Source organism: Quercus robur, chromosome 3, assembly GCF_932294415.1.
Source record: "Quercus robur chromosome 3, dhQueRobu3.1, whole genome shotgun sequence".
NCBI classification, from domain to species: Eukaryota; Viridiplantae; Streptophyta; class Magnoliopsida; order Fagales; family Fagaceae; genus Quercus; species Quercus robur.
The window spans coordinates 50,651,451-50,674,383 of record NC_065536.1 but is presented as its reverse complement, the minus strand read 5'-3'; the positions used below and the strand labels follow the sequence as shown (position 1 = coordinate 50,674,383).

The window sequence follows — 22,933 nt, the reverse complement described above, 5'->3', positions numbered from 1 at the left end:
ACATCTTCACTCCCCATTGTCCCATGCCCCACTTCCACTACCTCACACTTTTTTTTTCCCCTGAGATTTAAGATCATCAAAGTACTAATTTTTGTTGTTGGGCTTTTTTTTTTTTTTTCTTTTTTTTTTTCACCATATTTTGGATCAAATTGGTTTGTTGTTGGGATTTTCCTTTTTGTTTTTAAAGGCCAAGATAAAGGTTGGTGTTGAATTTTTTTTAGAAACAAACACACACACACAAGGTTGGTGTTAAATTGGGTTGTTATTGAGCTTCTTTTAGGGTGTTCAAATTTTTATTTTAATTGGTGGAAAAAAAAAATCCAAGCTAGGTGGCATAGACACCTCACTTTATACCCCTTATGACTCAGACCCCCATTCTCTAATGATGTTAGAATTCTAAAGCCCAAGGTTAGTTTAGGGCTCGATTAGATTGAAATTGACTTGAGGAAAGTGTTTTCAGAAAAAATGTAACTCTTTTATGAACTAATTAAATAAGCTATTTTTAGAAAAGAAATGCCACAAAACCCTAGGGCATGCGTATGTATACACGCGTATGCCTATGAAATACAAGTTTTCTGCATTTAAAGCTTGGTTTTGGAATGAATCCCACATTCGTTTGGGAGCCATTCCAAACTCCCATTTTCTAACTATAAAAAACCATACACGGTATCTTTTCAAAACACATAGAAAATCCTAAGGGAAAACACAAAATTCACTAGAGATAATGAATCAAAGAGAGAGTTTTCAACACAACATCCTCAAGTCAATTCTAAAGAAACTTAAAGAGTGAGCTTTGCATTTTAGCCTATTTATTATTAAAATGTAATCATTATTACATTGTATCAAATATGCCTAACCAATTAGCATAAGACATATTATGTCATGACTCAAAATGACAACAAATAGGTAAAGAGTATTGTAACTCAACTAGTACTTGTTGGTGTTTTCACAATAGACATTCAGGCTTCAAATACTCTACTTACCATTATTGTATTTGTAACTACTGAATTATAATACACACACAACAACAACAACAAATAGTTAAAAAGTCAAATACATTTTTTTTAAAAAAAGTAAGATACAGTTAACATCCCTAAGATATGAGTTAATGCCAGTCAGATTCAAGATTTTTAAAAATTGGCCAACTTGGTTCTTAAACCATTTCTCATTTTTCTCTTCGTTTTCAAAGTGATTAGAGACAAAATTAGTTAGTTTTAAAAAAGTCTTGAACTTGACTAACATTAATCCAGAACGAGCAAACCTCATGGATATAATTATTAACTATATTTTATTCCAAAAAAAAGGGAAAAAAAAAAAAAAGGGAAAGAAAAGTCAAATATTACTAAAGCAGAATTTTTATACTCGATGGTATTTTGGGGGTATTCTCTCTCAAAGTAAAAAAAAAAAAAAAAAAATAATCCGAAAACAATTTGGCGGGAAAATTAGAGCAAAATGTACAGTAGAGATCCAATATTATTAGTTCCCTCTAAAAATTCTCAGCAAATCTCTATCATAAACGGTAAAAAAAAAAAAATGGAATCCGATTCAGACTCCGATGGCTCTCACGTCTCCGCCACTCCTCCACGAGATCCCTATCAACCACCACCACCGCCGCCGCGTCAGTCTACTACCTCCTCCAAAAAACCCAAACCTAGCCTTAAACCCAAAAAACCACCAATCCCAATCCCAATCCCAAACCCCAAACCCAAACCTTCACTTTCGCCTTCACCTCCATCCTCACCCACTCCTTCTCCCCTCTCTACTCTCCCCTTCCAAATCCTCCGCCGCACATCCGACCACCACCACCACGACGATCCAATCTCCGCCGCCCAAGCCCTCCCCGCCCGCCACTTCTCCAACTCCGCCTCTTTCTCCAAACTCAACAAACCCTCTCTCAATTTCGAGCCCCCCGAACCCAACACTACTGTCACCGATCATTTCCAGTCCAATTCGGAAGCTACGAATTCCACAAACTCACACAGAGTTGTTAAGAGACACTCCAATTTGATCGGAAGTAACCCGCCTCTACCGCCGGCGAAGTTGCGAAAATGCGGCAATGAAGGGAACTTCGTGAAGCTTAACCTGAATGGAAAAAGGCGAAAGTTTGCCAATAAAGGCAAAACCAGAAGAAATATCTATGGCTCTTATTCTACAAGCAGTCGAAAATTTCATAGAAAAAAGAAGAGAAAAGTTGAAGGTGAAGGTGAAGGTGAAGGTGAAGATGAGAAGAATGCGTGCGAAGAAGATGGTTTGGTTGTGGAAACTGAGCAACAGAAGCAAAAACAGGAAAGTGGGAGAGCGAAATTGGACTCCCAATTGATTGAAGAGGCGGCATTGGCAGCGAGAAATGAGGCCTCGGATGAGAACTTGTTGAAGCTGTTGAATTTGGTGTATGGTTATGATTCGTTCCGAGATGGGCAGTTGGAGGCAATCAAGATGGTGCTGGCCGGAGAATCCGCGATGCTGGTTTTGCCAACTGGGGCTGGGAAGTCTCTGTGTTATCAGTTGCCGGCAATGGTTTTGCCGGGGTTAACGCTGGTGGTGAGTCCTTTGGTCGCGCTGATGATTGATCAGTTGAGGCAGCTGCCTCCTGTGATTCCGGGTGGTCTTCTCTGTAGCAGTCAGGTAATTAATGATGTCTCTTTTGTGCCAAAATGGTTTTGGATTGGTTGTGTGATTAGTGTGTTTTTTCAATGTTTTAGACACTTGAAGAGGTTTCCGAGACACTGAGGAAGCTTCAAGAAGGAACCATCAAGGTGAGTTTATCACAATATGTGGCTAAAATATGATTTGGGTGTCACTTACTGCATTGTGGGTTGTTAAAATGTAGTAGATTTCGACACCCACTTGCAGGATTACCAAAAGCTGAGGTTTTGTGGTTTCTATTTCAGGTGCTATTTGTCTCACCGGAGAGATTTTTAAACTCGGAATTCTTGTCAGTAGTTTCTACTAATTTATCGATCTCACTTGTTGTGGTTGATGAAGCTCACTGTGTATCTGAATGGTGAGTGCTTGCACCGCCTTTTGTCTCCTTGGGTTTTGGCTTGTTGGTTATATCACTGTTTACACTAATCAGAATCATGTTTAGTAGTCTTCTGTTTTCCAGCTAAAATTCAAAGTTGCATGTGTATTTCTTGGATAAAACAGGTCGCACAATTTCCGGCCTTCATTCATGAGGCTCAGGGCATCTATGCTTCGTGACAGACTAAACGTTGGATGCATTCTTGCAATGACTGCTACTGCCACAGTCACAACATTAAATGCTGTTATGTCTGCTCTAGCCATTCCGCAAACCAATCTGATTCAAAAAGAACAACTAAGGGAAAATTTACAATTGTCAGTATCTTTAAGTGGAAATAGGCAAGTGTGAATGGTTATTTTTTGTCTAATCCCTGATTTTCATCTTTAATTGGCTTAAATGAATAGATCTGTTAAATTTACCCATTATTACCTTGGATGTGATGAATATAATAGAATGAAAGATTTGCTGATGTTGATGAAGTCTTCTCCCTTTAAGGAAGTCAAGAGCATCATCATATACTGCAAATTTCAGGTACGCTTGTAAAATTTTATGTTTCAAATATATCATGGCCTATGGCATCTTATTTTTTCACTCCATGGTTTCTTGATTCTGTAACACTGTTTAGAAGATCAACTATTGCAATTGCTTTGGGGGAGAGGGGGGCGGGGGGAGGGGTTATGTCTGTATCATCCATTAGCTTCCAAAGCTTGCAATTTCAGATCACCAGAATGCACTTAAGTATTGTTGGGATGGATGGTTTTAAACTTCATGTTAATACGCATTTCATAATTTTCATAGATTAGATGACAATTAATATTTGCATTTTGGTTTTGCAGTCTGAAACTGATCTAATAAGCAGATACTTGTGTGATAATAATATCTCAGCAAAGGTTGGACTTTCACTTTCTCAGTTGCATGATACTTGACTTTTATGTGGCTTTTTAATATTAATGGCAACCCTGACAATATTAATTGGAACTGCTATTTAGAGCTATCACAGTGGAATCCCTGCAAAAAACCGTAGCCGTACACAGGAATTGTTTTGTTCAAACAAAATTAGAGTGGTAAGAAAATTATTCTCTAGCCTGGTGTCTGAAATTTATCTGCATTATGTCTTTTCAAAATTTTCAATTTTTTTGGCACTTTTATATTGTAGCAAATACAACTTTTTCTTGTCTGAATCATTGACTTGTACTTGTTATGTAAGATTGTTGCAACTGTGGCATTTGGAATGGGGCTTGACAAGCAGGATGTTGGAGCTGTAAGTAGAAAAACCTTAAACATGATCATTTTGGTTTCTTTGCATTGTATTCTAATTAACTGATGCCAAACAGGGCAAATTTTGTTTCATTTATTAAAGTAATCCATTAGGATGATGTGCCAATATTATAGTGAAACTCATTGTGCATGCATAGCTACAGAGCTACTCCTATATTTGTTGCGTCATTTGCTCCAAGCTTCCTAGAAGTCTCCTTCACACAAGTTTGACTCCATCTGAAACAAATGATATTTTCTGAAGTAAAGGTTTTTTATGGTTACTTGGTTAGACTCTTAAAGTGGAGTCAATAATCTGGTGTTGGAATCTTTAGAATGTCTTTGTCTTGTCTATGCACACATGCTGTTAATATGGATTGGTTATCCTTATGGAATTTCTGGTATCCTTGATTTACTCAGTATTTTTTGTACCACACATTTAGTGGTCCATTATGACATATCTTTCCATTGAAATATGCATGCTCCTGTATGGCACCATCATATAGAAATCAATATAAAAACTTCCTGATTCCATCTGTTTCAGGTAATTCATTACAGCTTGCCAGAAAGCTTGGAGGAATATGTTCAGGTACACTTGATTCTTAACAACTGGTTTTTTGACGGGATTTAAAAAAAAATGTTGTTTACTTATGAAATAAATATCACACTTTGTGTAGGAGATTGGGCGTGCTGGAAGGGATGGGAGGTTGTCCTATTGCCATCTACTTTTTGATGATGACACGTACTTCAAACTTCGTAGTCTGATGCACAGGTAATCAAATATAATTGTATCTAGACAATTAATTTTGATTTATATAAGCCTTTTGTCAAGTTAGAATTCATTTACAGTATTTTGTTTTCAGTGAAGGAGTAGATGAACATGCGGTAAACAAATTTCTCAATCAAGTTTTCAATGACAAGAATTCGCATGGGAAAATATGTTCATTAGTCAAAGAGTCAGCATCCCGCATGTTTGATATGAAAGAAGAGGTCCTTTCCTTGTAATTTTTCTGTATCAATATTCTAAATTTTGAAGTTAGTAGTAATTGATGTTTACAGATAAATTTTGTGCAGGGTTTTTTCTGGCGTCATTTCACAATTTTCTTGTTCTTTTAAATTAGTCAGTGTATTATGATGATTAGAAAATTTTTTATTATGATCAAATTATTGATTAATCCAAACATTTAGGATAAATTTTGACCTGGGTGAGTAAAAAAGGTTATGTATTCACCAAACAGCCAGAACTAACTTAGGATTAAGTCCCTTAAAATGCTAGCTTTGGTAACAAATTAGATGATTCTAGGCATATGAGGGTTATTGGTGAATGTACTTATTTTTTTCTAAATCAATAATGGATGTGCATCTGTTCTTCCAATTTCATCTTTTTATTTAGAGGTGGAGATGCTTGTTCTGATGAAGGATACCTGTTTGGTGATGTCTTATAGTGTTTTGTTGAGATTGATATGTGAATTGTCATGGTACTCTTATTTATTTATTTATTCAGTTAGGGTCCTTTCTTTCTCCCCAAGTAAATCTTCTTAACAACTACTTCTCTCTTTTATTCACCTTGCTTGAACCTTAGCAAAATGCATGACTAATCACTAATCCAAAGAAGGCTGTCGTCTTAACCAGTACCTGACCAACTATGAAACAATCCACTTCGAGCCAGGAACAGTTTATATTAGTGATATGAGTCATGAAGCCAAGGTCCTTTTGCCATGCAGCAGCTGAAGTTGTGGGCATAGACTATTAGCTAAGGTTCTTTAATCCCTTATACATTTGCCAGGACTATATCACCTATGACTGTATCCTCTAAATTCACATTGCACAGATCCACACATACAGACCAGTATGGTGTCTTCTTAGTGCCTAATAACTGTGAATAACAATAAAGTGCCTGGTTGAATTCCCTCCGGCATAGCCCTGTGAGCTAAATGTTTGTTGCTTGTTTTTGCTTTGGCAGGTGATGTTGACACTTCTTACGAACTTAGAGTTGGGTGAAGTACAATACTTGCGTTTACTTCCACAACTAAATGTAACTTGTACTTTAAATTTCCACAAGGTGCTTGGCAAATATGCTTTCAGTATATGTTTATCTTTGTTACCATGTTATTTCTCATTTATCGATGCTTAAAGATGGTGGTATTTTCATCAAGCAGACTTCCCCAGCGTTGCTAGCTGAAATAAATAGGGTTGTTGCAGCAATTCTTAAGAAGTGAGTATACATTATAGTTTTGATTACAGCAACCAAATATTTCTTGCTCATGAAACTCAGGTAAATTGAGTTATGCTAAATTTTGTTTTCAGATCTGAAGCTAAGCAAGGGCAATATCTGTTTGACATACCCACAGTGGCAAATAGCATTGGAATTACAGCAATTGACCTATCAAATCAGTTGCAGAATCTAAAGGTTGACATTGTTCGAAAGCAAATCAAATTTTCATTCTCTGTTATATATTTTAAGCTACACAAAGTTATTTCATGTTTCATTTTCTTCTACAGTTAATGTTTATGAAACTAATTGTCTTGTTGTTTGTCTGTTATCTTAGTTTAAGGGAGAAATAACATATGAGGTGAAGGACATGGCATTTTGTTATACAATCATGAAAGTACCTGGTGATTTTTGTTCTCTGTCAGCACATCTTACAAGATGGTTATCAGAAGTCGAAACTTGTAAGGTGATTGATTGTAATGTTAACAGTTTAGAAACTGTTTCTCAATTTCATTACGTATAAATATTAAAAGAGCTACTGGTGGAATTTCCTTTCATAAGCTCCAATTTACATTTGATCATATTGTTACAAGTGATTCAAAAGAATCAAAACATACTGACCTAGTGTTATGGTTTATCTCTGATGGCTGTTATACAAGAAAAGTGTCTTTTCTGTTGTAAGACGTTTTTTGTTGTTTAAGAAATGCTGAATAATTTAATGCAGAGTCATTCTAATTAGATTATGGATGGATTCTGTTGTATGGCTCATATAATAGAACATCTGGGTTTAAAGAACCTAATATAATTATTGATTTTTTTTTCCTTTTTTTTTTTGGGGGGGGGGGGGGGGGTGTGTGGGGGGAATAGCTCAAGTGCCATTTAGTGCAAGTCAAAATTCCTTTAGGAGTGTAGCAGTTGCTTATAATTTTTGTAGCCCATCCAGAATGTTAAGCGGTTTGCAATGATGCTACCACTGGTCTAGTCACATAATCAAACACATGGCATGCTTGCTCTTCGTGAGTTTTGATAGTCAATTGATTGGCCTGTACTGCAGGCTCATGTAGTTTTGTATTTTCCTTTCTTTGCTCTTTTCTGTTTTAATCTACATAAGTGTTCTGCTTTTCATGGATTAGGTACGGAAGTTGGACACAATGTTTAATGCTGCAGTCTTTGCAACAAATGCGTGTGAGAAGAAGCATGGTTGCTTTGGTTCTCAGCATACACCATGCTTGCAGAAGAAGATTTTGGGTTACTTTAATGAAGATGATAACTCTGACATTTCTAATAAGATGGGTCAAAGCAGGTTGATATTAATATTTACTGCCTTGACTTTTATTATAATACCATATAATACTTGGGTGTGTAAACTTTAAGAAATGTGAATCACACTGTTTGTAGATGCTTTTTCATCATACTGATAATGCTATCATTTGCTTGTGCAGCCGATTTTTGCGAGCAGACATTAAGGTGAGTAGTTATTTGGGGTGCTTAGATTTTGTATTAATGGCAATCATGTTTGGTAGTATCAAAATTTTTGATTTTCTTTTTCTTTTTCTTGAAATAACAGGTCTTTCTACAGAGTAACTCACACGTTAAATTCAACCCCAGAGCTGTTGCAAGGATAATGCATGGAATTGCAAGCCCATCCTATCCTTCTATGATTTGGTCCAAAACTCATTTTTGGTAACTCAAAACAAACCTTTTTTCCACTTTCCACTGAAATACTTGCCATTAATTCATTGTTTTGGACCTTTTGGTGGGGGTTCATACCAATCATCATTGATGAGGATAAGCCAGTTAAACACATTGGAACAAATCATAACTTCAAAGATATATTATCTATATTTCTTTTGTTCATATGCTTGTAGTAATATATAAAGATAGACTGACTCCTATATCTTGGATGACGTCAGTTTGAATCAAGCAATTGTTAAAGTATAATTTTCTTGCTTCTTCTATCAAGTGCAAGGTGGACCAATCTTTTGATAGGTTTCTCTTAGGAGGTCTACTGTACCAAATTAATGCAATCTGTCTATTATTGCCAAGAAAGGGATGTTCATTTTTTTAATAATCATATTCGAGGAGCACATGGAAATGTAGTTACGATAATATTTTTCCTTCTTATCCATGGCTCTTCATCAGTTCCAATTTTCTGGTAGTATTTGAAAACATCAGTATATACCCCTTTAATGATTTCCTTTAAAAGCTTTTAATAACATGTGGAAATCACATTCTGGCCCAAAATAAACGTGATCTTGCGTGAGCCTTAAAACAGTTAGGTCTGTGGACCCATGACAAATTTTGATGTTTGTGAGGTTGAATCAAAATGGAATCATCTTATTTTGTTGCAGAGAAGATGCAATGAATAATAGTGTGAAATTAACCTGTACCTGTAAAGTGATTTTAATTTACAGTTATTTAAATCTCCCACATGGGGCAAAGTCCTAGGTTAATTAAGCTTTACTCTGCGTTATTGCATTTGAGCCATTTGCATAGCAATGTGCTCATGTGAACCATTTGTGGTGTGTGGTAATGGCTTGAAACTCTTCACTGAGGAGGAAACTGAGTTGGTTATGCTAATTCTGTTTCACAGGGGAAGGTATACACAAATAGACTTCCAGGTGCTAATGGAAGCAGCAAAAGCAGAACTCATGAATTATGTTGGGAAGGAAGCACTCTAATCTTTCAGGATCAGGTAACAAGCAACTAAACTACGGGGCCTCTTTAGGTAATAGAATGGCGAAAATTATATTATCCAATTACACATTTCTTCAACTAATTGTTCTTTGGGATATGAAACAGATGTTCCTAGACTTCTTGTCCTTGTAAAGCATTTGCTGTTTGGAGGCAAATATACAACACCAAAGAGCAAGTCCTAGACTTATTGTCAATGTATAAAGATGTTAACTTATGGCAGGTAAGCTGTTCCCCCTTTCTTTGTCCCAATCTCTGTTAATGTATTAGTCAGGCTTTGCCAACACCTACTTTGCCTAACTGAACAAATCCATTACAAGGCATGAAAAATTTAAAACACTGAACTTTGAAGAATATGTGAATGGCGATATATGTAGACAAGATCTTGTAACACAATAAAAAAAGAAAAAGAATGTGTGCATGATTGACTAATGTACTTTCTACCTTTACTTGTATGGAACATCCAAATCCAAAGAGTCAGTGTTATAATATATGAATAAGGGAGTTTATGTTTCACATCTGAAAAAATAAAGAAACTCATTAATTTTAAAATAAAAAACTTAAAAAGTAAAACAGATAATAGGACAATGATGGCTTCACTAGTTTTTATTTATGTTATAAATTACAATGGCATACAACACTAATTATGACACTTAAAATGTAAGTCATATCTTGGCAGTGTTCTAACTTCTAATACATTAACTGTTACTGTTGGCTTTTGATATTGTTTTGTGGCAGAAATGGTAAATAAATCCAAGATCTGGATGAACACATGGAAGAGCCCAAGTCTAACTTTCAAATCTTCATAATTTCCGTACAATCATCAAATTTCAGTTCTTACATATGTGGCTGTGGGCCTGTAAGCATTCTTATTTCTAGCCCATTGTGTTTGGAGCCCATAAAATGCTATAGACAATTTTTTAAAAACAAAGACGGTGGGGCTAGAAGAAAAGAGATCCTACTACTTGTTCTGCCATCTGATCACAATAGCTTGCTTCTTGCTTCAAATCCATGTCATACTGATCCATATCGGTTTACATCTTCTACAGGATCATAAAGAAGTTAAAGACGGAACAATTGGATCTTTTTCTTCTTGGAGTGCTTATCGCCAAATGGTATAATGTTAATGGGTGCCTTGCCGTTAAAGCAGGGTTCATTTTAGAATACACTGTCCTGAGCAGAATTTGTATCCTTCTTTCATTATATAGTGAGACAAAATGCGTTTGTAAATGTTTGCACAAACGGCACTCAGGTTTTGTTGGTCTAAAAGGAATGTGACTTGTCTCTCAAAAAAAAAAAAAAAAAAGGAATGTGACTTTGGCTTTTTCATAAAGATGCTTACATTTTTACGGTCCCAATAAATCTGGAAGTGTCCAATATTTATTTTTATATTGTACTTTTGTTTATACATAAAAAAAAAAAAACCAGCTCAACAGTCAAAAGCCATTTATCCGAGTTTTGTAATATACACGCAAGAGGTTGTTATGGCATAATGTCAATAGAAGTTGTTCAGGTTGAATTAAAACTTAAGTTTTATTTAATGAACTTTTCAAAATTACCTACAAAATAATAATAATAATAATAAAACTTGAATAGAATAGTCTCACGGTTTGATTTTTTTTTTTTTTTTCTTTTTTAAAAATAGAAAAAGAGAGAATGGTTTTTAGGTGTTGAGTTGTAGGAAGTTAATGCCAAACTAATAAGTCTGCTGGCGGCTCAAACCAGTAATGACACGTATTTGTTGCGATCTAGGCTCTTTTTGGATCTTAGATAACATTCACTGGGTTAAATGATACCTCGTGGCCTTGGATTTTTTAATTCATAATTCATAATTTTTTAATTCATAATTACTTGTTACTCTTCTGACTTGACCATTTTGTATTTTGGGTATGTATTTGTGGACATTCCCTGCACGTTCACATCTCTAAAAAATTTGTGAAAACTATCATCTACTTACCCTTAATATTGATGAGAATTGAGAAAACCATATTCCTGTCTTATTTTACCCTTTTTTTTTTTTTTTTTTTTTTTTGGGTAAACGTAGTCATTATTATAAGATTTTGATTACACACTTCATGATTCTACATACATTAGGTCTTGTAATAACTATAAAAAAATTAAAAAAAAAAAAAAAAAAAAAACCCACAAAATGACCGATGGGAAAATGAAAATGATTACCGCCTCAACTCAACGTGACAATAAAATATGATTGGCAAAAATATAAAAAGAAGAAGAGGGAAAGTTGTGGTATATTCTAGACAAGAAGTGAGGAAGGAGGCATATTCAGATTGAACCTAATAAGAAAGACAGAGAGAGGGAGAAAGAGAAAGCAAAGACCGTTAGTTAATAAGAACGCAGAACAAGAAACCAAAAACCAAAACCAAAAACCAAAACCAAAAACATGTCAGCTCCCCAAACAAATCCAATGCCTTAAAAGCAAGAACAACAACAACAAGAATCTTTCTTCAAACTCCCACTTGAACTCGCCACCTTAACAAACGCTTTCTTTTTCAGAATTTCAGATCCTTCTATATATACATACATACATACATGTATTGCTGAAACCCCCCCAAAAAAAAAAACCAAAACAACCAGTCCTACCTTTCCTCCTCCTTTCACACTTCTACCAACTTTCTTTTCTCTCCAAAATTTTTAAAATTTTTTAATTTTGTTTTCTTCACTACCTACAAATACAAAAGACCCACAAAATTATAAAGAGTATATTTTCTTTGTATATCTGATTAGTATTTTGTAGAGAGCTAAAGACACAGAGACACAGAGAGAGAGAGAGAGAGAGAGAGATGGATGCTACATCGGCTTCATCGTCTTCCTCGTCCTTCTCATCCTCAATCTTTACGAATTATCCACTCATTTCTGCTTTCACAGCTTTCGCTATGGCCCAATTTATCAAGGTCTTCACCTCCTGGTATTTTCTCTACTTCTATTCTCTCTCTCTCTCTCTCTCTCTTGTTTTCTTTTATTGAGTTTTTCTTCTTTCTTGCGATTCTTTACTTTGGATCTGACTTGGGTTTCGTTTTCTTTTTGCAACAATCCAATTCAATTTTTATGATGGGGTTTGTTTGTTTAGATTAAATATATTGTGATTTTGCTTTGTGATCGTAGCGCATTTATTAAGCGGATTTGGCCTTGCCCAGATCTTGAAATGAATATAAACTGTTTTAGAAACTTATGAAGTCAATTTAATAAAATTCTTTTCAAGTCCCAAGTTTCATTGGGTTCAATTTTTTTATTTTATTTTTGGTGACATTTAGCTACGTTTAATTCCATTAATCCCCATCAAGATAATGGGTTGTTGCTAACTCGCTATGACTTCTCCAAATGACTTGACTTGTGAGGTCAATGCATTAGCTCATATATGTTCTAATGATGGCATTTTTTTTTTTTTGGGGTATTGCTTTCTTGTTTTGGTGCCATTGACTTGAATTTTCATATGCCAATGATCGAAACAGCCATTTGGGGCATGATAGAACGAGGGCAAGGATGGCTAGGTACAAGACTAAAGTAGGATTCCATGGGTTGGTTGATGTTCTAATTACCTAATACTAATAATCATTTGGTTCTTATAAATATGATATGATATGATATGATGCCTCCTGGGCATGAGGATAAACTGCTTAGCCCGTCAGGGGTGAAAAGCCCCTGAATTACCCGGTAACTGGTTCTGGCGGGTGGGGTCAGTTGCCCGTAGGAGTTTGATTAACAATGAGGATTGTTGTACAGTATGCTCTGCGACGTGCAACTAATCTGAGTGAAGTTCTCCTATGTTATCAAAAAAAAAAAAAAAAATATGATATGATAAAATGAATGTTGGTAGAGAGGAGTTCTTTAATATTTTCGGCAAATTCTAGATATATTGTTAGATTTCAATTTTCTAGTTGCAAGCTTATCTGAATGCTTTTTTGAGCTTAGTTAAAGGGGTTTCTAGCTATATGTGACTCTTATAATTCTACTTAGATTGATGCGGCAGTCCTGCTTGACTTTAATTTATCCTAAGAGTCTTAATCTTTATAGATTTGCAGGTATAAGGAAAGACGATGGGATCTCAAGCAAATTGTTGGGTCTGGTGGAATGCCATCATCTCATTCTGCGACTGTTACTGCTCTTGCTGCAGCCGTCGGGTTCCAAGAAGGCTTTGGAGGATCTGTGTTTGCAACTGCATTGGTCTTAGCATGTGTTGTATGACCCCCTCTCTGCATCTACTTGTGATTGGCTAATGAGAAATATAAATATAACCCTCATAGATATTTCTTTAAAACTTGTGTTACTATAGCATCTGAACATTTATTTTGAAGTTCAGCTTTAGTTGTTATTTATTTGCATCCTGTTAAGTATTTTCAAACAATGTGTTATCTGTAATGTGGGGAGGTCTCTGATGTAGAGAATTTCATGGCAGGTGATGTATGATGCCACTGGTGTAAGATTACATGCTGGACGCCAAGCAGAGGTTTGATGCTTTTGCTGATCTTGGTTTTCTTTCCCCCCCCCCAACAAAACCCTCTCCTCTTTGTTTCTCGCACAAGCTTTCTCCCATGACTCTCTTAACTCCCAAGTCATATCTAAGAATTGAATTCTAAAAGAAGCTTTTGTTTTTAGAATGCATTCGATTAACAGCTATTTTGATACCATTGAGATACATGGGCATCTTGTTTTCTTTTTAGCTAATTTGTTTCATGTATTCAAACTGGACATTCTTTAGGTTTTGAATCAAATTGTATATGAACTTCCCGCCGAGCATCCTCTGGCTGAGAGCAGACCATTGCGTGAACTTCTTGGTCATACCCCTCCTCAGGTATGCTGTCTTCTATGATTAGATGGTAAATCCGCATGATACTTTATTAGAATTCAAGGAATTTTAGTCTATGTATCTCGAGAACATCCATTTAGCTTGAGTTGTTCTTCATTGATTGAGATTATGATGTTTTTAACTTCCCTAACCTGCCATGTTTTGTTAAAATTATATGGATATTCTTTTGATGAAGATACTTGATAATCTTAATATCCCCACAAACAATAGTTGCTCTGTAGATTGCACAGGATTGTATTGTTAAAATAAGTTGTTTCTTCAATGTAAGTACGTCTATTCAGTTCCTAGCTTTAAATTGTCAGAAGCTGAGACTTCAGAGAATTTAAATGCTATTTTCTTAGAAATTCTGACTTCACTTAGCATCATGTACCATATAATCCCATATACGAGATTAAAATTCATTTATATTGAGTTCACGGTGTGCCTAATATGACATATTGCTGTATTTCTGGTCCCTTCAGGATTAGTACTTCTAGATGGTTATAATTTTCACCTTCTGGGAATGTATCATTTGGTTCAACTCCTTAGCTTATCAAGGAACAGAGTTGCAAGTTGTGATTTGAGGATCCGGATCCTATTTATAACATACCTTGAAGAGAAGCTGTGAAATGAATTGTTTCTATGTTGGTGGTGGTTGTCATTCTTTTATATCATTGTTTGATTACAGGTTATTGCTGGCTGCTTGCTTGGTATTGTCACGGGAGTTATTGGCCATTTGATCAACCTGTTTACCAGATAAGCTTGCTGCTCTAGTAGATCATGGATATCATCAAGCAGCATCTCTGATTAAGCAGTTGGACAGAATTGCAATTCAGCAGATCCGTTGCCTAGAGTGGCTATTTTACATTTGAATACAAAACTTTATGATCTTGTTAGCATGTTCTTGTATTGAACTACTCTCTTTTCGTATAAACCCTAGCATTCAGAAGGTGTAATCTGATTGATTGAATAGTGTTTGATGTAACAAAACCATTTTAACCTTCCAAAAGAAAGGAAAAATCTTGCTTGTACAATGCCAATTTGATGACAATACAATTGTTGCTTTGATATTACTAAGCCTTGAGCCATATTTTGGTCTCTGTGACCCTTGTAAAAATCCCTTTGTAAAAGCAACTTCAAGATCCGCCAATGCTTATGTTATTTGGATGACTTGAAGTTATGTTTTGTGACAGTTTATAATATGTGACTAAGGGCATGAAATAAGGATGCTTTTGGTCCTTTTTTTTAACTTCTGATCCTGCAATCTTAAATCTCTTTAGCTCAGGAAAAAATACACCCACCCAAAGGAAGGACTTCCAATTTCTAACAGCATGAATAAAGTTACACCCGCTTGCTGAATTCTCCCTTCATAGCTGATTTTGTATCATTTTCTCATATTTATTTTATCTGGTACCTGGGTTCACCTATGTGAGGTTTTTTTTTATTTTTTTATTTTTACCCCTTCTCCCATTTATTTCTCGTCTTTAGAATTGCTACATCTTTTCCATGAACCATATTTAAAACGAACAGAAAGCATACATGATACATCTAATAATCTTCCTTACCTTCTAAAATATGAAATAGTAATGTAAAACAAAGAAAAAAGCACACAAATTATCTAAGATTTTTCCTAAATCTCGTTAAATATTAATGCAGTAATACATCTTGCTCTGTCCCATCTCAAAGACTTTGATTTTATATTTTTTGAGCCAATCACTCACCAGCAACTGTACAAATACCAATTAGGGTGGTAAAAATTCAATGTGATTCATTTAGTCTTATTCCGAATATAATTCGGGCTTGAATGCATCAACAAGCTAGATTACATTTAAGCTTGATTAATTTTCTTATTAAACAAATTTGAGCTTATTTACAACAGGGAATTTGTATAATTATACCTACACATGCTGTGAGAGAGGATTACATACAGAATATAAACTAAACAAAAGGTTAAATAGGTACTGAATATATCGCATATTGATATATACCACTACTTTTGGCATTAGCAAGCTTAAAAGGGCAGAAACATATACAATGTATTGTGGTTATTCCCAGCCAAAATATTAAACAGCTCTTATACAACTTTTTCTCACAACTTAATACGACAGCAAGTTTTGAGAGGTGAACAATTGCTTTAATATAAACTCACCACTTAACACTACTTTTATTACCCACCACTCAGTTTATCATCTCAACAACCGTGGAAAAGATTATCACTATACTTATTCAAAATTTAATCTATCTCATGAAAGAATAAATCAATCAGGCCTGCACATCCAGATTGCAAGAGGTATGTAGCTACTTGCAGGTAAGACATCTCCTTCCAACGCATGTGCAGAATTCAAATACAGGTCAGAGTGTTAGTATATGGTTTCCTATCTTTTGGTAGAATCTACACCCAATATTGCAGAAAAAACCCTTTTCATCTCCATAATAGGATCCCCGACAACTCTCGACTTTGCACGCCAAGCAATGTGCTCATCAGGCCTAACTAGGATGGCTCCTTTGTCAGTCATCTGACAGATATCCCACCATGATGGTGAAGTGGATGACCTTTTAACTTCCACAGCATCTATGTAATTCTCCCAAGGTGTCAATGCAGCATTACTTCCTCCTTCAATTCCTTTAGTACCAGCAGACCATAAAACACATACCTTAGCAGAAACTTCAAATTCCTTAGCCAACTTGAATGCAGCATGAGCAAGATGATAAGACTCTTCAACTGGTGCAATAATCAAAAGGAACTCAACTTTGTCTCCGGATACAAGATCCAGTGTAGAACAGATCTCCTACAAAAAAACTTGAAAATAAATTAACAAAAATGGAAAACACGACATGCTACCATTTATAAGCACTTAAGCACCCACAAGCTTTACACGTGCCATTAAAATATTTTTAAATTTAGTCTAATTGCTGGATGAGCAACTGGGACATAGAATTCCCGGTTTCTAAAATAGTTCTGATTAATCTAACATCTGGGATGATGAAAGGACCCTTAGAGGTAATTCTGAGCAAGATTATTTCCTCCCTCTGAAAACATTATCAGATGGAAACAAAACAAAAGTGACTATATACCTCATTTGATAAATTGGATAACACCTTCACATTCATATGGGGCAGCCTTGACCCTGGATCTGCAGAAGGAATATAGTCCCTCCGACGACCAGTAGGCTGTTCTGGGGCAGCCAGCACACTGTCACTCTCAGGAATTAGTGCTCCCTTCCGGTACCTAAATCAGTGGCCTAGAATTAGATGGTTATAAAGATAACGCTCATTCGGTTGATGATCCATTCATCAGATTTGTCTACAAAGCCACAATATTAGTTACAGCTACAGAACACTAGGAGTCTAGGACTAGTTAAATTTTTTAATCATATCAGGAATTTCAGCACAAGGTTGAAATCAACTTTAAGAATTTTCAATGAAGTAGCTGCACCAAAGATAGAAATTGAAAAGAGGTTACACCTGAAACCAAGATCCTCGGCAGGGAACTGGAGTTGAAGGCTCTTTCCTTCTTCAAATATATGTCTTAATTTAGCAAGCCTCATAGATCCAAGTGGATGGCTTTCATTCAGAAGATGTTCAGAGAGCTGTGCACGGCCTATTGTAAAAATTCCATCCAGAATTGCCCTCTGTAGTCCAGAAGGTAAAACAGAACCAACTCCACTATTAATGACTTGATGTACTGCAATTCCAGCAAAAGGGACAATTATAACTACATGTCACTAATGAGTAATGAACAAGGAAGTGAAAACATCTCAGGGTCCAAAAGACTTGAATCAGTGGCTATATTTATTGATTACCAGAGTTTGCAATAGTTGGATCAAGACCAAGTGCAGCTGGAACTGACATGGCTGCTCTGAAGTTTTGCACACTAAGTGCCGTATTGAAGATGGCAATCTGATGATGAAGAATAATAGAAATTAAAAATTTATTTAAATTAAAAATTAATTTGCAACATGCACCAAAATAAAAATGTGGAAGAAAGTAATACCGGCTTACGTTCCGTTTCATAAGTTTCAAGTATTGAAGATGGTGCAATACCCTTTACAACAGAAGCTATTTTCCAAGCAAGATTATGAGCATCTTGAATGCCAGTATTCATTCCTGCATAAGTCATGTAAAATTGTTCAACTGATTATTTTTCTTCGGTATTAACCAAAATAACTAGGAATAGTCCTCCCCTTGCCACAAGTAGTATCATCAAGCAGGACGTGGACCCTTTTCTTGAGTCCTACCTAAAAGGCCATCTGGTTTCAGTACAGTGCAAGATCCAATCCAATACCATGTCTATATGTATTTAACTCTGATACTTGTTACTTTCTATGACTTCTGATTACGAGAAGGCATGGAAACGTAATGACTCAGTTAACCATCAGTTGCACAGCATATAGAAAACTTCGAATTATTAGCATTTGTGTGCTATAAATGGTTGTTGACCTCCACACGCATGAATGTTTTAAATATTTTTGTACACTACAAAAAGTTCCTTCATTCATTTCAAAAACAAGAGTATTCTATTGATGTCACTAAATCCTACATCCTAACCCCAAAATATTTTGTGTCAAATTCAAATACAACCTCAAATAAGCTGTAAAGTGTAAACATATCAATATGGTAGCTTCATGACACACAGCCTTTCCCTCATGTGTTAACACCATACATAACACAAATCACATTACAATGCATTACTAGAGTCCACGTCCACCAAAACAAAAGCTTAAAGCTAGCAACTTGAGCATCCTTAGAGAGGCACACATCACAAAGTGTTACAACAGGTTCTTCCCAACAATTTTATTGCATAAAAATAAATAAATAAATAAAATCCCACACCTAAGGATTCATGATTTTTTCTGTGTAACTTTGATGTTTATAAGTCACAATGTTGCTACGAACTTCTGGGGAAAAAAATTCATCAATAGACTAGAGGAATTGCACTGTTGACACAAAAAGAGGGCTACTTACCAAAACCACCAGCTGGAGGGAACCGATGAGCAGCATCACCAGCTAGTATTATTCGATTGTCATTGCATACAAACTTCTCAGCAACTTCCGCATGCATCACCCATGGCTTTATATCGATCACATCTATGTTTGAAAGCTCTCGACCGACCAATTTGAATATCAACTTCTTGCATATCTACAAAAAGTTGAATCCTTCACAGAAAAACTTACAATAAATTTCATAACTATGCCTCACAAATGCTCAGCATGTTCATCACATGTAAAGTATCAGGAGTGTAACTAATAGCTTCACTTTCTCAAACTAAATAGGAATTGTCCTTTATCTTTGAGAAGACAAGTTAGGACACTGACAATGTTAAGAATAGACTTATCTTGTTTCATTTTTTTTTTTTTTAAATATGTATATTTATTTATTTATTTGTAGTGAACAGAAGTACCTCAGGGCTGAAATCTTCAATGTTTTGCTGAGGTGGATAGAATGGCATCTGTAAGATAATGAGCAGCCAGTAATTTAAAATTTCTGAAAATGGTGCAAATTAAAATAGTGTCGTTATCTAATATTGCAATACCTGTAATACAAATTCCCCTTGCTTGAGATCATGAGCAACAAGGACCCCAATGGCTTCAGTATTGAAGATAAAAAATAGCATACCAGGTCTCTCATTTATCAAGTATTGTCCAAGGTCTCTGCTCAGAAAATGAACACTGACAAGCTTTTGCATGTCTTTCTCACCTCTCAAATCTATTCCTACAAGCTTTCGTATGGTACTTCCTGCACCATCAGCACCAACAAGGATATTACACTGAATATTCTTCTCCATGTACTTCCCTTCCTTGAGGAAAGCAACGGTGACATCAACACATTGACCAGTGGCATCAATGGATACACACTCATGCCCCATTAAAATTTCCTGTCCCTTGAGGGGCCTACAATTAAGGCCTTCAAAGGCTTCTGATGTATGAATATGGAAACTAAGATCTTCTAGCTGCTTAAGTAGAGATGCAGTTAACTTGTACTGTGAGAAGTGCGCAACAGAGATAGGACTCACAATTTTCTCAAAATCTGGTTCCAAGAAACAAGAGAATCAGGTCATGCTTAATCTTTCGAAGGCCACAACTTCACAGTTCACATATAAAAATAAGCACATCCCATTATTTAATCTCTACAGATCTACAAGGAAGACTGATTGTCATGCAATAATTAAACATAAGAAAATTGCCTTACGAGTGGCAATATTGAAATACTGAAGAGATCAATCACACCTTGAGGTTGCATATGGTCCACTGAACCAAGAATAGAACCAGAGAGCGAAGTACAATATATAAACTTTCGCCATAGTTCTACAGGAGGTTGAGACCTCTGGATCTCTTCTGCCAGCCCGTCTATCTTTCGAAACACCTGATAAGTAAATCAAAACATTTCTAATGAAATTGGAACCCGTAAAGTGACTGCTTAGCAAACAAAAGAATTTTTTTAGAGCATATTTTTAACCAGCCCAAATGAATTTTATCTTTCATATATGATAATCAACCTCCATTGTTCGATTGTTGATGAAGTGTGCCTGTGGATGTTTAGAAAAACTCTTGCCTTTCTCCAAAACTGCACATTTGACACCTAAAAAGACCATAAAATTTTTGCATATAATTAAAATGCATCTCTCACATCAAAGTGCAAGGGAAATCCAAAAAATATTTCAATGAATGGCAATTCACGGTAAAAAAAAAAAAAAAGGATAATACTAATAATCTCTTACAAGAAAGTCCAAAATTGAAAAATTGAAAACGATGCTTCACCTTTTCCACACTCTAACACACCCCAACTCAAATGCAATACCAGCACAACACTCCACACACACAAAAAAAAGAAAAAAAGTATTCATTTTCCAATAACACATAGAACTAACACACAGTAAAAGCACCAATATTGCCAGCAAGCTTTACACTCTCATTATTCACATTTTATTACTACCCCACCAAAAAAAAAAAACACAATCTTTTATCTTTACAGAAAACAATAAGTGAAATTTAAAACTAACAAAACATTGAATAAAAGCAAGAACCCAGATTTCGTTTTCACTTCCCACACTTTCTGGGCAACCAAACAAGTCACCAAGAGAAAGAACATGAAAAAGAACATAATGGGTCAGAGAGGCATACCCAGTTTGGTGAGAAGTATAGAGAGAACGAGACCGACTGGTCCAGCACCAACGATAAGAACCGGAAGCACCGTATCATTGCCATTGAAAAACTTGGAGTCTGATAAGCCTCTGCTTCGAAATTGATTGAACCCAAGTGGGTTTGCTTTGAATTTGATTTTGGCAATACCTTGGTGTTTTTGGAGGCCATTGAAGCTGTTGTTGATAAACCCCAAAACCCTCATCATGACACAGTAACTGGGAAAAAACAACAATGTTTGAACTTTGCAGCGGTAGCAGCAAAACGACGTCGCCTTATGCCTCTTTGACAACGCCACTCAAATCAGATAGAGACGGACAGACACATTAATAGCAAAAATGTTAAAAATGTTATTTTAGCATTCAGAACACTGCTACAGTGCTACTAGTAAAATTTAAAATTTATACGGTTTACAAAATGATTAAAAAAGTAGTTTAAATGAAGCTATTAAAAAAAAAAGAAAAAAAAAAGTACTTTTAATATTGAGTGTATTGTAAAGTGAGGTATTTAAAATAGATAAAATAACTTTTTTTAGTTGGTAAAAACTAAATTTTTTAGTACTACCAACGTGAATGTTAACTCATTCAAATCGGGAGGGTAAAATGTAAATACCTAGCAACAATAATGCTATTACCACGCACTTTTACATATTTTGCTATAATTATCTTATGTGACAAATTATAATTGGTTGTTTGTTACTATCACATGAACTCACCATTTTTTTTCGTCGCTCACAGTTTACCACGTAGGACAATTGTGATCGTGTGTGAAAATGTATGATATACTAGCATTATTGTTTCAGGAATTAGAGTTTATATTTTAAATTGCATGGGGTAAGGAATGAGATTCTAAGTCTAACACAAAGTCACGTTACAAAATTTTACTCAAAATTCATGATAACTTTCAAAATAGAAAAATTGATTAACTTAAATTGGACATAATAGATCAAGTAAAATTATTATGTATTATTGGAGTACGGTGATGTGATCTCATTTCTTTTTACGTTCATGATGAATCTCACAATAAATTTAATCAGTTGGACCTACCATAAATGTAGTAGGAAGGAGCATCGCATCGTCGTACTCGATGAATACTTAATAATTACTCCTAAATCAATGGGATGATCAAGTTTTTTTTTTTTTTTTTTTTAATACAAAATATAATCTACTCTAACCTAATCTAAGTATATATATGTGTGAAGCTCTCTCTTGGAGACTTGAACTTCGACCTTTGCCTCCCACACCTTACAAGCACTTATACTTGTGGAGTGACCATCACATCAAGGATATGCAGTGGTAAAGGGATGATCAAGTTGACCCATGGTTTTTTTTTTTTTTTTTTCAATGTTTAATTATTATTATTATTATGGTCTCTAAAATTTATCTCATATTTCAAAATGATCCACATTATCGCTTTAATCCCTAACCTTTTGATATTATATATGTCAAAATAGTTCCCATAATAGATGAAATCTAACATAGTTAACAGTGATGTTAAAATTAATATTAATTTTAACGACAAAAAAATGCCCATTCTGTAGTTGCAATATAAATAGTATAGACAAGTACAAATTACTCTGTAAACAAGTTGATAGGTCGTTGATTCGTAGGAACAATTTGACACAATTCATAAAGAAATGATGATAAATACAAATAATGATAAGTGTGCATCTATTATCATCCCATCAAAATTTTGAAGAAAAAAAAAACTGATATGAAATATATATATATATATATATATTTTTTTTTTTATGGGAGATATGAAATATATTGATAAAAAAGAAAAAGAAAAAAGGGAAGCATTCACT

At 35.1% G+C, this 22,933-nt stretch overlaps 3 protein-coding genes across 4 annotated transcripts; 2 read left to right on the top strand and 1 right to left on the bottom strand.

Annotated features, from left to right (window-relative positions):
* The first annotated feature begins 1,491 nt into the window (after positions 1 to 1,491).
* Positions 1,492 to 10,515, top strand: LOC126718247 (ATP-dependent DNA helicase Q-like 5). Of its 2 annotated transcripts, XM_050420357.1 has the most exons (22): positions 1,492 to 2,625; positions 2,703 to 2,756; positions 2,892 to 3,004; positions 3,148 to 3,360; positions 3,475 to 3,553; positions 3,859 to 3,912; positions 4,012 to 4,086; positions 4,230 to 4,283; positions 4,821 to 4,865; positions 4,954 to 5,048; positions 5,140 to 5,266; positions 6,240 to 6,338; positions 6,436 to 6,491; positions 6,584 to 6,686; positions 6,826 to 6,954; positions 7,622 to 7,791; positions 7,931 to 7,955; positions 8,056 to 8,171; positions 9,082 to 9,183; positions 9,291 to 9,405; positions 9,921 to 10,041; positions 10,232 to 10,515. In XM_050420357.1, exons 1-19 carry the CDS (start codon positions 1,534 to 1,536, stop codon positions 9,167 to 9,169), a joined length of 2,787 nt encoding a protein of 928 aa, XP_050276314.1. In that variant the 5' UTR covers positions 1,492 to 1,533; the 3' UTR covers positions 9,170 to 9,183; positions 9,291 to 9,405; positions 9,921 to 10,041; positions 10,232 to 10,515. The 2 variants fall into 2 exon arrangements, with proteins under 2 accessions (XP_050276314.1, XP_050276315.1); XM_050420358.1 differs by lacking the exon at positions 9,921 to 10,041.
* Positions 10,516 to 11,461: 946 nt separating this feature from the next.
* Positions 11,462 to 15,063, top strand: LOC126718246 (uncharacterized). Its single transcript, XM_050420356.1, has 5 exons — positions 11,462 to 12,108; positions 13,223 to 13,379; positions 13,597 to 13,647; positions 13,900 to 13,992; positions 14,675 to 15,063. The coding sequence occupies exons 1-5, from the start codon at positions 11,984 to 11,986 to the stop codon at positions 14,744 to 14,746; spliced, it is 498 nt and encodes a 165-aa protein (XP_050276313.1). The 5' UTR covers positions 11,462 to 11,983; the 3' UTR covers positions 14,747 to 15,063.
* Positions 15,064 to 15,936: 873 nt separating this feature from the next.
* Positions 15,937 to 21,430, bottom strand: LOC126718245 (uncharacterized). The gene is made up of 11 exons (XM_050420355.1): positions 21,109 to 21,430; positions 20,484 to 20,566; positions 20,215 to 20,350; positions 19,521 to 20,014; positions 19,389 to 19,436; positions 18,952 to 19,126; positions 17,981 to 18,093; positions 17,790 to 17,886; positions 17,452 to 17,671; positions 17,062 to 17,215; positions 15,937 to 16,775 (listed from the first exon to the last, which is right to left on the bottom strand). Exons 1-11 carry the CDS (start codon positions 21,332 to 21,334, stop codon positions 16,362 to 16,364), a joined length of 2,160 nt encoding a protein of 719 aa, XP_050276312.1. The 5' UTR covers positions 21,335 to 21,430; the 3' UTR covers positions 15,937 to 16,361.
* Between the last annotated feature and the right edge of the window lie 1,503 nt (positions 21,431 to 22,933).

Bases quoted from the DNA above. Each gene is read 5' to 3' on its own strand.
- LOC126718246 (XM_050420356.1), top strand. From the start codon at position 11,984: ATGGATGCTACATCGGCTTCATCGTCTTCCTCGTCCTTCTCATCCTCA. The intron at 12,109-13,222 runs GTATTTTCTCTA...ATAGATTTGCAG, and splicing joins ATCAAGGTCTTCACCTCCTG to GTATAAGGAAAGACGATGGG. The intron at 13,648-13,899 runs GTTTGATGCTTT...GACATTCTTTAG, and splicing joins ATGCTGGACGCCAAGCAGAG to GTTTTGAATCAAATTGTATA.
- LOC126718247 (XM_050420358.1), top strand. From the start codon at position 1,534: ATGGAATCCGATTCAGACTCCGATGGCTCTCACGTCTCCGCCACTCCT. The intron at 6,687-6,825 runs GTTGACATTGTT...CTGTTATCTTAG, and splicing joins ATCAGTTGCAGAATCTAAAG to TTTAAGGGAGAAATAACATA. The intron at 7,956-8,055 runs GTGAGTAGTTAT...TTGAAATAACAG, and splicing joins TTTTGCGAGCAGACATTAAG to GTCTTTCTACAGAGTAACTC.
- LOC126718245 (XM_050420355.1), bottom strand. From the start codon at position 21,334: ATGATGAGGGTTTTGGGGTTTATCAACAACAGCTTCAATGGCCTCCAA. The intron at 20,015-20,214 runs GTGTGATTGATC...TCTTGGAACCAG, and splicing joins GGACCATATGCAACCTCAAG to ATTTTGAGAAAATTGTGAGT. The intron at 19,127-19,388 runs GTACTTCTGTTC...AACTTTTTGTAG, and splicing joins TTGAAGATTTCAGCCCTGAG to ATATGCAAGAAGTTGATATT.